A 13268-nucleotide genomic window follows, 5' to 3' on the forward strand; every position below is an offset into this window, starting at 1 on the left:
CAAAGTGAAGATGATCAAATGTTTTGAGTATTCAAGTTATGCGTCTGATAGTTATATATATATAAATATACATACAGCTATATCTATCTTAGTATTGGTATATATATATTATATATATATATATATAGTATAGATTACCATGCTGCGTGGGTAGTAAACTCACTACCCTCCTTCGCCAACAGATTCTCGTCAATTCATCATCCGTTTGTAGCATTATATTCTAGAGAGTAATACATTAGTATATATAGATAGTTATTTTATTCATTGATTATATATTTCACTATATATATTTGTATGCTTTGAGTTTGTTGGCGGCAAAGTTTTTATCCACAATAACGAGTATCGTGAATGAAATTTTGAAAAATGTTTGCTTGTAAAACAGGTTATTAATTATATATGTACATGTATATATACATAAATATATACACTAATGCAGGTATAATTATGCAGGCAGTGGGACAATTATATATTTAAATGTATGTCAGTTTGTATTATGATTCGAGATTGAGAACGAGTTGATGGTATTTTTATTTTGAATGCACTTTGTCAGCTGAGAGTAAAAAATATTATGTTTTACTTTTTGAAATATGATGGTATGAATAACGTCAATGCATCATCTTTTGTATCTATGACTTCACAATTTCTTTTTACTGTATTTTTTTTCTTTTTGAATAGAGGCTTTTTCTACATTATTTGATTTTTTCGTTGCGTCGAGGTGAAATCTCGAGTGCCTTTGTCTCGGTACGTTCAATCGATCGCATGAACTCGTTGAACTGTGGATTTAAAAAATACCTATAGTACATGAGCGAATTTTTTTCAAATATCAATAAATAAATTAAATAAATTCAAGCCGTTTTATTTTGTCGCATCGATTTAGTGTGACTTTGTTCTTCTGTAATATTCTGTAGATTGTTTAAGTAGCTTTTTTATGCTCCATTAGATCAATGAACACGGGCTGAAAAATTTAAAGATAAAGTAAATCGATTGTGAACGATGGAAAAAGGATAGCGTAAGGGAGATAAGAGATTAGAAGGAAAATTCTAGCTGACCCAGCGAGATTTACCGTCGGTGTATTGGGTATACTTTTCCTGATAGATATATATATTTTTCACTCTACATTGATATAAACGATACTCTTACCGTTACTTCTTAAACAGGTTTAGCAAAAAATATTTATTTAGCAATTTGTTTTTTTCTTCCGATTCAATAAACTTTAATATAATTTCAAACTAATTTGCACGGAAATAAGTCGAGCAAATAAATTATAAATGAATAAACATGAAACAGTATTTGTCGTGACGAAGCTTGAGCCAATTTTCTTAATTAACGACGTAAAAAAAGGAGTGATGTAGAGAAAAAAAATTAGGATTGGCCTATTAAGAGTAAAATGTGACTCGGATGTAACAATAAGATCAAAACCCGGATAGACGAAATAAATCTCGTTACAATTAAAGACCTAACGACGAGGCCGAATGAATTAACGAGTAATTTTCTTTTTACATAAATTCCAAAGTCATTGGCTGTCATCCAAAATACTCTCGGTCCCTCTATAAACTCCCGTAGGATGGGCGACCCACAGCTTGAGCGAATGCAAACAAAAAATAGTTAAAGAGGGAAAAGACCCACGTCGTGAATCGTTATCGGTTTTTTCGAGTGGAACAGTTCACTCGGATTTCCTGGTACTTGAACGCTCGTAACACGTCCTGTGGATCCTCCTGGTAGTACTCTTCTATACTCTGCTTTCTCTCACAACATGTATGATCGTCTGCACGTACTGCGATATCGTCGCTCACCAGACTAAATCTCAGCCGTTTGCAATAATGAAATTGGAAGTACTTCTCATTCGTTACCTATATACAATTCCAATACCAATACCAATGAAAATGAAAATGAAAACGAAAATAAAAATGAAAAAATAAAAAAAATATAAAACCTATATACCAAATCGCATTGAAACTTGCACTCGATTTTACATTCACTTTCACTATCATCAATTTTCAGTTCTTCATATTCATATCCATATATATTTTTCCAATCTTTTATTTTTTTATGCACTCACACATCTACTCAGCCCACGAAAATTAATATCACGGGATTACGTTATTATTTTTTTTTTCATGAAAAGTCTTGATAAGTTAAAAAAAAAAATCAACTTCTTACATTAAGTGAATATGAAATACATGTATCTTAAAAGCCAACCCACGGTGTCTGATGGAACACATCGACGATGATGGCGTAACAAGATAATAGCTGTTGATCTCTTGAAGCAAATGGTAATTTTATTGAGAGCCACTGGTTGGTGTGGGTGTTTATTAATAGAGAACGCATTCGAGCGTTTGGATTTTCCATACCATGATAAAAGAATTTTTTTTCTTTTATTCTCGTTATTTTTCCCTCCTGTTTTTCTATGTACACAGCACACAGTACACAGTGTCCATGTACATTCTCTGTAACCCTTGCGATGTGCTTTTCCTTTTTTTCTATTGTCGTTCACCGGAGCATGCGGAACCGCGACATGACGCTGTCGATTGCCTGCCCTATCAGCACAAGTTTCTCCTTTATAAACACATATCTATATATTTTCACCTTTTTTTTCTCCTTCCGGAATTACGGAGCCCGGGATACGGCCGATACGGCAATTACACCTGACTACAATACTCGCAGGTACACGTGTGTATATATAATGTATATATAATGTATAAGATTGTTTGCTGTATAACGTCGTACACACTTGACTGCATGGCATTTCACTGATGAGCTCTTCCAAGCTTTTCATTTACGTAACGATAATTAAATACCCGACATGTGTTGAGTTGGATCGCAATAACTAAAAATCATTTATGACATCAATAAACACGCATACGTTCACTCGGATCAACATTTTTATTTTAAAACTCTTTTTTTCTTTCTTTTTTTATTGTACTCTCAAAGACTCTTTTCATCCATTAACCTGATTCCGCTGGGCAATCGCACACGTCACGGAACGAACCCTTGAGAGCTCAGCTACAGAATTATCCGTGTGCTCGTATCATATCTCTCAAGTTGTCTGTATAATATCATATGAGTATACGGGCGGATTTTATTTTTTTTTCGATATTTAAACCATGAGATCATCCGCTATTTTTACTCGTATCCAAAAGATAATTTTTATAGAAATTCATAATTTTAAAAAATTGAAATTTATTTAAAATTTTTCATACGCCATCGCTGCTTATAAAGTTACCGTATTTAGTTTTATCAACCAAAGTTTTTCTATTTTTTCCCAAAGTAAATAACGCTGTGTCTAACCTACTTTGCATACTTAATTTAATAAGATGAATTCATTCCGCTAAACTTTTTAAAACTACATCCTGGAGCTTGATCGCCCATAAATTTTATAATGAAAAGGTTTTTATTAAGAAAATATATATAGGAGAAGGGGGAGGGCAATAGGGGGTAGGGTAGGCAAAACGGGGTACCCCCAAAATTTGATAAAAAAAAATTTTATATTTTAAATGGTTTTTAAACATTCCAAAATCACTTCTGTGAATATAATTAAGCGTTACTTTGAATTTTTTTTGGTAAACTTTTTCAAAAATCAATTGTCAGTTGAAAAATATTAATGACGTTTGTTTTATGATAAAAACTATTAAAAATTTCTTTTCTTCTTTTGTATCCAATAAACATGTAAAATATAATTTTCCTTCATGCACGGAAAAAAATAAACTTTAAAAATTAGTGTTTGAAATTATAACCCGGAACTCGGGTATCAATATGGGGAATTTTAACATTCCAAATAATAAATTTTATCTTACGTGTCGTCAATTTTCTAAGTATCAGTTACGATTTTTAAAGTACAAATAGTAATTTTTCTTGCATAGACAATAAATTTTCATACTTATCCTGTAATCATTCACGTTTTTTAATCATAAATAAAAAAATTACTATTTAGAATGATAGTATTTACTGATCACTTTGTCACTTTTTTACTTGTCGTTCTTAAATTATATAGTTCATTTTTTTCCGTGTGTAAATTACTCACAAAAAAATTCAATCAAATTCGTTTTAAAATCCAGAAATTTTTTTTTTACTTTTTTTAGGGGGTACCCACTTTGCCCGCAGAAATGAAAAATTTTTTTTTTCAACGGTAACTGAAAATTTCTTTTATTTACTTTGAATATCATTAAAAAAAAAAAGATTTAGCGTATTTGAGTCCTCGAAAACTTGGTATTTCCTTAAGTACCCCCTTTTGCCCCTCCCTCCCCTATAACATTTTGTTTTATATTAAAACAAAAAATATTTCTCACGCAATACAATGTATGATTGTAAAAATGAGTATTGTATGGCTGATCAAGGGTACCTACATTCGACGGAATTGACGATGGGAATGCAGCTCGTTAGTGTTATATACCAGCAACACACACACACTTTACTCAATATATCCGAGAGTTTGTTGTCATCTGTCCTCGCTTAATATAACGATTAAGCTTTTGATACAATAGAACGAGGTAGTTTACCTCTTCGAGGTCGCTGCAAGTATTACCGAGTACTCTAGTTCTCCGATAAAGTATTAGCAGGCAAACCAGCGCCCACATTTGCATACGCATATATATCTATATAATAGTGTAGGAAGAAAATATAAAAATCTAAATAATAATAATAAAACAAGCGATTTGCGAGCCCACTTGTTATGTCTTTCGCTCAGTGTTTTGCTTCTCGACTCGTAAATGACGGAATAACATTGTATCGGTGCTTTTGTCCATACATGCATATATATATGTATACATATAGTAAGTCGGTTAAGTAAAACCGCTAGTCTCTTTGCGAGTACAAGTGCAGCTTTACTTGAGCACTTTATAATGCATCCTCGTTATCATTGCCCAAGGCGGTAAATAGACTTTGTTGTTTTTATTTAAGAGTCTTGGGCGGTTTTTCTCGTGTCAGCCGACAATTTTCGCGGGGCCTCTTAAACTCAGCAGTCTATGATGTAGATGCTTCACTTATTCTCTGGTGGTTCTTACATTAATGGTTCTTGCCAAGTGTATATCGTGTTATGTATCTTCCGGGCAACTTGGATGTATATTACAGCCAGTCTTTTCCACAAACTATGAGGTTAAATTACCTTGTACATCAATTGGCAGCCGACGATGAGTTTTAAGCTGTAGCTGGATGGATGGATGGATGGATGGATGGTTGCTCTCCTCAGTGTGTCGGTTATGTTAGGATGCTCTTTACTTATACTTATAAAATGTACATAACTCGGTTTGCTTTTGCTTGCTTGCAAGTAAACAAGGAGGCTTGTAAGGTGGCTACAGTGTGTGCCGAAAGAGAAAGAAAGCAAGTGAGAGATCATTGCACCGGAAGACACGGTTCGTGAGGCCTGGTGTAAATTGAAATTATCTTATTTCGTTTCTCTTGAAGAATCTTTAAATCTCATTGTAGCCTTAAGCTGCATTTACGTGTACGTGTACGTGCACAAGAAGGTTTGTAAGCAGAAGCAGAAGCTGAAGCTGAAATAGAAGTAAAAATAACAAATAACAAATAAAATACACAAAGACATCGAATAGAAGTAAATATTTGTTCCAATTGATGGTAGATTTTATTTAGTGTCGAGTGGGAGCAATGACGGTCGGTATCAATGCTTCTTTCTATTCGATATCACACGTGTCTCGCTCAAGTGTAAAATACACTTGTCAGGATCGAGAAAAATACGATACAATGCACACCAGGGGCTGGATCTTTTCTCTGCTACTTTTTTATTTTTGCTTTATTTTTGTACGAGCGACGAAACGATGCGACTTTATTGACGTAATACATATGTATTGCATTAAACTTACGTGCTGGGTACTTGGCAAATAAGAAAAAGTTTATATAAAACTCGCAAGAAAGTAAAAATAATACCCAATGACGTTATTTTCTTATTAAAAATTTTATTTGCTATTCAATGAATACATAACTTTGTAATTTTTAAGTTTTTCTTGCAACGTAAAAATATTACCAAGTTAAATTAATTTTTTTCCCTGACAGATTTTTTATTCCTGACTCTTGGAATGAATTTCCGTAGATGGAAAAAATATATTATAAAGAAATCATGGGTTGCGGATTATATGAAAATGTCAGAGCTGATGAAAACTGGCTGCGAGAGGTCTTTGTTGGTTAAAATTACAAAATTGTCTAGGTATAGGCTCTGAATGTGGAATTCACAGTCCACAATTTTGTGAGTAGAGTCGAGCTACAATATATAAGACTAGTGTAGGGTAGGATTTTTTACGTTTTTCCTGTCAGGCAGATACCTGGGCGTAGACCCTGAGCGACTCAAAGTAAAAATAAAATAAATAGTATAAAAGAATTCGTAGAAAATCTCAGCGCAAGTAGACACTTTAGTTATGCACGTACAAAGTATAGACCAAGACAGGTAGACACAAACACCTGGAATGCCTGCGTCTTAGTTCCCTGAGGCTCTTTTTTTACTTTTTTTGTTTAGCTAATTTTTTTTTCTATGCCAAGCTACATACTGCACTACCGTACTCTACACTAGGGACACTTGCATCAGTATCTTCCCTTGCCGCGGCTATAGCTTCTGAAATAAAACGGAGCCGCTATAGATAAGTGACGTCCTATCGTAAGCTGCGAGGGTGTATAATACGTAGATAAAAGGAGTGTTGAGAAAAATAAAAAAGTATCTGTAGAGTTGCTGCGTGTGCGCCTTCTCAGTACAGTAAAGATACTCTTGGAGTAAAGAGTTGTTAGAGAAAGAGGAAAATTCAAGAGCTTTTCTTAAAACTCGTTGAATTTTTATAAGCTAGAAAAGCTGCTTCAAAGTCGTTTGTCTCCTCTCCATTCTTTTTCATAATTTTTACTACGGCATTTATTATTACTTTTTTCTTGCCATCCCAAGTCCGAGGCATTCAACGTTTTTAATTACCAACAAAAAAAAGTTATGAAACAAAAAAAAAATATTCATATAATAAATTTACTGTTAGGTGTTGCAATGACTGTTCCGTTTGCTCGGTAGATAAAATAAAAAGTGAATAATAAAAGAGATTCATTTGTTATCGAGGAAAAGTATATACATAATATACATTAGCATGTGACAACGCAGAGAGCTGACACTGCTGCAGTAGCTCTCTTTTCCTTTTGTCTCACATTTATCATTGTCGTTTACTTTTCCTTGTATTCCCACTTGTCTTGATGGTGTACATCACATATATATATATATATATGTATATCTGTTAAAGTTAACTTTAACTTATATTACCTAGCAGAAGCTTGGGAGAACGATATAGAGCACAAAAGTTGAGAGAGAATCGTATACAGTTGTGCGGTTTATAAAATGACACTGCGTAGTTTATTTCAGTGTCTCGAGAGGTAATTTAGTATTTTTTATTCCCACATGCAGAGTTAGACTGATTGATAAGTATATAATTTATATTCTGCAACGTCAAGTACTTTCTATTGGAAATGGATCATCGCCAAGTTGATTAAACCCGAGGAAATCTCCGCTGATGTAGAGTTGGTTATAAACTTTTCGTCTGCTGATCGAGTTAAAACTAGACAATATAGCTGTTAGGAAAGATGGAGGCGATAGAGCGGAATCGAAATCGATTTCCATTTCCTTGCATCTGCAGAAAATAATTTTCGAGATAAAATAAATAAGGAGATTACTATTTTGGGCGAAATGCACAAGCACATGAACCAGGTGAGAAGTCCAAATGCTTCTCCACCTGTTCGTGGGCAAGTTAAGCGTTGGAACAGTTTTCATGGTGGTGGTAATTTTGAGGCTAATCCGACTAATGGTGATAGATGTCTCAGCCCGAAAAATAATCAAGAGCCCTACAGGGCTGTACCTAAAGCCGTTCAGGTACTTAGAAGTGAAAGTGTAGACCGAGGTCACCGAATTCAGCCGCCCCCACCGCCGGCTTTTCCACGACGACGTTTTTCTGTTTGGTGAGTTATTTATTCTATAAGTTTTTTTTTTCACCGTATGATATATAGATTTGTTTCTTTATACTTACACTGTAAAAAATCACCGGGGTAAGTCCAAGCGGTGTAGGTGTTAAAATCGGCGGTGTTAAATTTCAACACCGAAAGCGGTGTGAAAATAACGCCGCCGCTGGTGTAAATATTCTGTACCGGTGTTAAAAAAAAATCTCCGGTGTTAAAATAACGCCGACGCCGGTGTAGATATTTTTTACTGGTGTTAAAATATTTTACTTTGTAAATATTTTTACTTACTCGATCACTATACTTGTTAATAAATGATATTCTTTATTAATTTTCATAAAGAATTGACATTTTTTGTGTTTTATAATCTTTAAAGTTAATACTCCAAGCGGACGTAGTTTATCCAGCTTTTACACCGGTATTACTCCGCTTTTACACCGATATTATTCCGTTTTTACACCGGTTACCCCGCTTTTATACCGATTTTACTCCGCTTTTACACCAGTTACCCCGATTTGACACTGGTATTTTTAACACCGGTGAATTACTCCTCCTACACCGGTGTAATTTTATTTTAACACCGGGCGGAGTTAAAATGAGTCCATTTTTAACACCGCTCTTTTTACAGTGTAGACGCGAGTTCACTACCGAGTGAATGCGTGGTGATAATAAGTTATATATAAAAATAATTGATGGGTTCAATTAAGAAAAAAAGGAATTAATTAAGCCCGAAAACATGGTGCGTATTGAGAATAATAAAAGCCTTAAATATATATATATATATATATTAGGAAGTAGTAGTGGAAGTAAAGGCGGGCGAGTGAACTTTGCCAAGGGTAACGCTTGTCACATAGAGTACAAGGCCATCAGAGTAAACGAAACGATTGAGCAGAGTTATATCACGTCGACAGAGTTAGTCTGTATTTATATATATGAATATATATATACATATATATAGGGGTATTCAATTCGTAAAATGAATAAGGGGAGTAACGTAAATATTTTCTCATCACTCAGAGTGGACTGACTACTGCGCGTGTATCAGTCGAAATAACTTTGTCAAGGGAGTAAACTGCTGGTCGACGACGTTACAACACTTGCGACGTCGTTTTAATTTAAGTTAATGCTAGCAAACCAGGAAGTTTATTCGTTTCAACATCTATATTACAAAACAGTTAACCAGATGTTTTTTTTTTTTGTCTTTTTAAAAAGTTTTTACATTCTTTTATTTTACACGTTGATTTAAAAACCACAAAGCACATTTTTATATCTCAACTCACACTTGTGTTGAGCCACAACCAGCGCCAGCATCAATCTCAAAGACCGGCCCGGAGATGAGAAAAATTTAAAAACGAGAAAGAATATAAATTTATGTACGTAAAAGAAGATTCTTCAGGGGGATGATTAATTTGCGAGGCGTTATGAAACCAGACAATTGTGCCAAGTTTTAAGTTTAATGTTTCGTGAAAACGGTTTAAGAACACTAGAAAATTTTAATACTACTTTTTAATCATTTTTCACCCGGGGAAAGTGTTTAATTATTTTTTTTTTCATAGAATATATTATTAACTACATATCTAAGTTTAAAAATAATTTTCCCCACGGAAGAAAGTAAAAAATCATTCACACAATTTTGAAAAAATTCAATTCCCAGCGATTTAGAAAAATATCTGAACCATTACTCCAAAAATATATGAAATTCCAAATTTTCCGTATAAAAAAGCTCGATATTTCCAGACGTTTTTTTTGTCTCAGTATATAAATTGATTAGGTATATACGTGACAGTAATTCATAATTAAGTTAAACATTTATATACACATATATAGATTTGAATTTATGGGAGTCAAGGCAACAGTTCAACGCTCGGAACTCTCAGTCCTAAACAAGATAATGGAATTGAATGGCATTGGACATCAACCCCCACTATCTCTAATCAACCCTCGTAGTTTCGACCACATGCACATGTGCGTTGAACCATTACGGGTAAATGACTGGTTTGAGCTATTGTCTATCTGTATTTTGTATATACAATATAATAGTCTGTATACATATATACATATATATATATTTGAACCTATTCAATGACCAAACGTATACTAGAGTGAGTATTGAAAAAAGCCCAGCCAACATCAACTGGCATATTGCGTTTCAATGTTTAGTGACGCATCGGACCGATCCCTGTAAATCCAACCCCCTATTAAATTAATTTTCCGATTGCCACCGGTGCTTTTAATGTTTGGAAATATTTATCTTTGTTTGGCTTGTAAGTGCCGGGCACCGAATCCATGGTCAATTTTAAGTCGATAGTCGATTCTACTTATTAATAGAGAAGCCGTTTAATCGATTGTTGCTGTGAAATAGCCTGTGTGCTATATGTACATATGTGGAATGTGCTGGGCTCTGACTGGGGTATAATCAAATCATATGTCTGTCGGAACATGGTGGTTATATGGGTGATATAATTGAATAAATGCCGATTGCGTGTCTTGTTATTTTACATGTCGTGACGTTGAATTGCGCATTCGGGTTCTAATCTCACGTTGAATTTACGAATTACTTGTCGATATCTATTGAGTTATATTATTGACGTATTTAAACATATATGTCGAGATATGCAATGACGCGTGCATGATTATTGCAATCATATGCGAAAGCACTCGATAGCTTTATATATATATGTGTATATATATTAAGGACACATTAATTTTGATATTAATGACCGTCGAGTTGTTGATGATTTTAGGAGTGGCTTACTCAAGTATCAAATTGCGTGTTTGCTTTTACGTAATATGTATGTTGATTATAACAAAGCTATCGTTAAATTAACTATCGATATATTATTTCGTTTCCCACATTTTTAGATTAAATAACAAAATTCTGATAACTGAATTGCGCTTTGATTTTCATTGAATTGAAATTTTTTTAAGCTAAAATTTTATGAAAAATTGACTCAACTTTTTTTTTATATGAAATAAAAATTACTGGTGACCTTATAAAATAAGATATTCGCGGGACAAGTTCGCGTGATTAATTAATCTTCGTTTGCTGTCTATCGCTTCACAAAGAAAAAGGTCAGAAAGTTTTGTGATATTGTGCAAAAAAATAAAAAGCGAAGGTATAAAATGTAATAAATATAAATCGGAAAAAAGGACAAATCTTAATGAAAGAATAAAATAAATCTGTGGTTCTTTGTGTCGAGCCCGATTCATTAAAACACAAGATTTATTGCCGTAAAAAGTAGCCTGGAATACTGTTGTTTATGATGATAAGTATAGATAACGTATTCATAATATATAACTGTGGTTTAGCGAAACCGTGAAGAGGTTTCCAAAATTTTCATAATATGCTAATAGAAACTGTACTTGTAGGTACGCGGGGGTGTAGATCGTGACACGGCTCAAAAGTCTGAGAAGTTCGTGGCTATTAACGTCGTCGCGACGCCCACTTTGTGGGTGTATATAATAGCACGCGTGCGAGAATCATGAAATTGCCTTGGGAGAAGAGACGGCGCCTCTGGTCTTTGCGCGTCGAGAGTCGAGACGCCGTTTTACTTTCACCATTATCCCTACACAATTATATACATATCTATATTTGTACATATATACATGTCTATTACGTCTACATATATACATATATATGCGCTACACACTCAGAACACTCACATAACAGTACACTAGATGACATTGCGGCTAGTGGGCGAACTATTAGTGTATTATATGAATTTTGCGCTAACTAGAGGGTGCCGTTTACCCTTTATTTTAATACCCAGTCAACCAGCAAACCACCCAGTTAACCAGCCACCCAGCCAGTTAGCAAATACACATGCCTATATATAAACATATTTCATAATTATAACTTTAGTCTGGGCTCTTTAATTCCTGATCGAATCCTACTCACCCCGAAACTTTGGACGCGCCCACGCAAATATTTCATCGCCTTATGCCTTCCCGATCCCTCATTTAAAACTGATGGTTGCCGCAAAAAAGTTCCATCCAATTACGATAACATTTTCAATGGAAATAATTAACAAGATGCCCTTGGGGGCCGATCGTTTGTTTCAGCTTTGGCAAGCGGACGGGTGGCAGTGCCAGGAGACCCAACGAGTGCTTCGTTCTCGAGCCCTCCGAGATGATTGTCGTAAGTATTACATTATATTTCCCATAAATACGCGCTTTTTTTGTGTACTTGAAGATTGCAACGTTTTTCGTGTAACGAAAATGAAAAAAATTTATGTAATTCGACTGCTTAAGGGGTAGCTCCGGAGGTTGGAGGTGGCCTTAGATTTTCAGCTGACATACCAGTATCTACATGCGAAACATTTCAGAAATTTAGTCATGCAACCAGTAGATTTTCTACTTTCCAATTTTTTTTCCGCTGCGCGGGAAACGTTTCAATGTTCAAAAACATGCTTTTTTTAAGCTCTTCTCTACACGGTCAAATCCATTCGCGGCGGTATTTAATTACATATTGTTTATTTACTAGTACCGTTTTAATAGTTTCAAGGTTCGGAAATTTCATTGTCTTGTTAATTTAAATATCAGACTGTTGTTTATTAATGCGATCTACATAAGGTGTGAATATTTGTTTTTATTCAAATTTACCGCCTTTAACAATCTCTTGATCACAACAAAAACTGATAATTATAATCATAATTATAATTACTTAACTTTTTTTTTTAATTAACAATAATATTTAATAATATGTGAACACAGTTACACACATGCTTCACACTTTGGCTTTAAATGCAACGCAATATCCTATTTTCTCGGTATGGCTACCGTAGCGCGAACGAAATTACAAAAGTTTCTTCATTACAATTAAAACATAGCTTACATATGTACAATTACGGAATTGAAATTTTTTACTCATTTTATTCAGCTTATTTTCACGTTTGCAACCTAAATGCTAATTGACTATAAATAGACGTGTAATTTATAAATTGGTACACGACAATATGACGTCTAGCTGATGGTATGGCAGTAGTTTAAAAGTTTTAGCCGCAAATGCATATGAATGCTTCAACATTAGGGAAAATCATCAAGTTGTAACCGTTGCCATCAAACTTCTGATGACATTCCTAAAGACATATCGCGGTGGACGAAGAGACGTGACTTGAGACTAGACAGTTAATCAATATTGCCTCGTTGAGTTATGCCGATGTTGCCTTTACCTCCACGTTAATAATATAGATATATAGATATATGTGTGCATATATATGTATATAAAATAAGGCATGTATTTGTAAACATAACCGGGAACATGTTGAACGGATGAGATTGGTATTGGGTATTGAGGCTCTACTCTGTTTACTGGCATATGCAAAGACAGGCTTCAATACAAGGGC

The 13268-nt window shown here is 34.3% G+C and overlaps 1 protein-coding gene across 8 annotated transcripts in view; it reads left to right on the forward strand.

Moving 5' to 3' along the window:
* The window catches only part of LOC130675450 (rap guanine nucleotide exchange factor 6-like), an 87050-nt gene that overhangs the window by 44944 nt on the left and 28838 nt on the right, over positions 1-13268 (forward strand). For 7 of the 8 annotated variants that reach the window (XM_057481146.1, XM_057481150.1, XM_057481147.1 and 4 more), the window contains one exon: positions 11986-12061. In XM_057481146.1, the coding sequence (XP_057337129.1) occupies positions 11986-12061 (76 nt within the window). Of the gene's footprint in view, positions 1-7378; positions 7927-11985; positions 12062-13268 lie in introns of all 8 variants that reach the window. The other variant, XM_057481148.1, reaches the window with a different exon arrangement.

This window comes from Microplitis mediator, chromosome 10, assembly GCF_029852145.1.
Source record: "Microplitis mediator isolate UGA2020A chromosome 10, iyMicMedi2.1, whole genome shotgun sequence".
Taxonomy (NCBI): domain Eukaryota; kingdom Metazoa; phylum Arthropoda; class Insecta; order Hymenoptera; family Braconidae; genus Microplitis; species Microplitis mediator.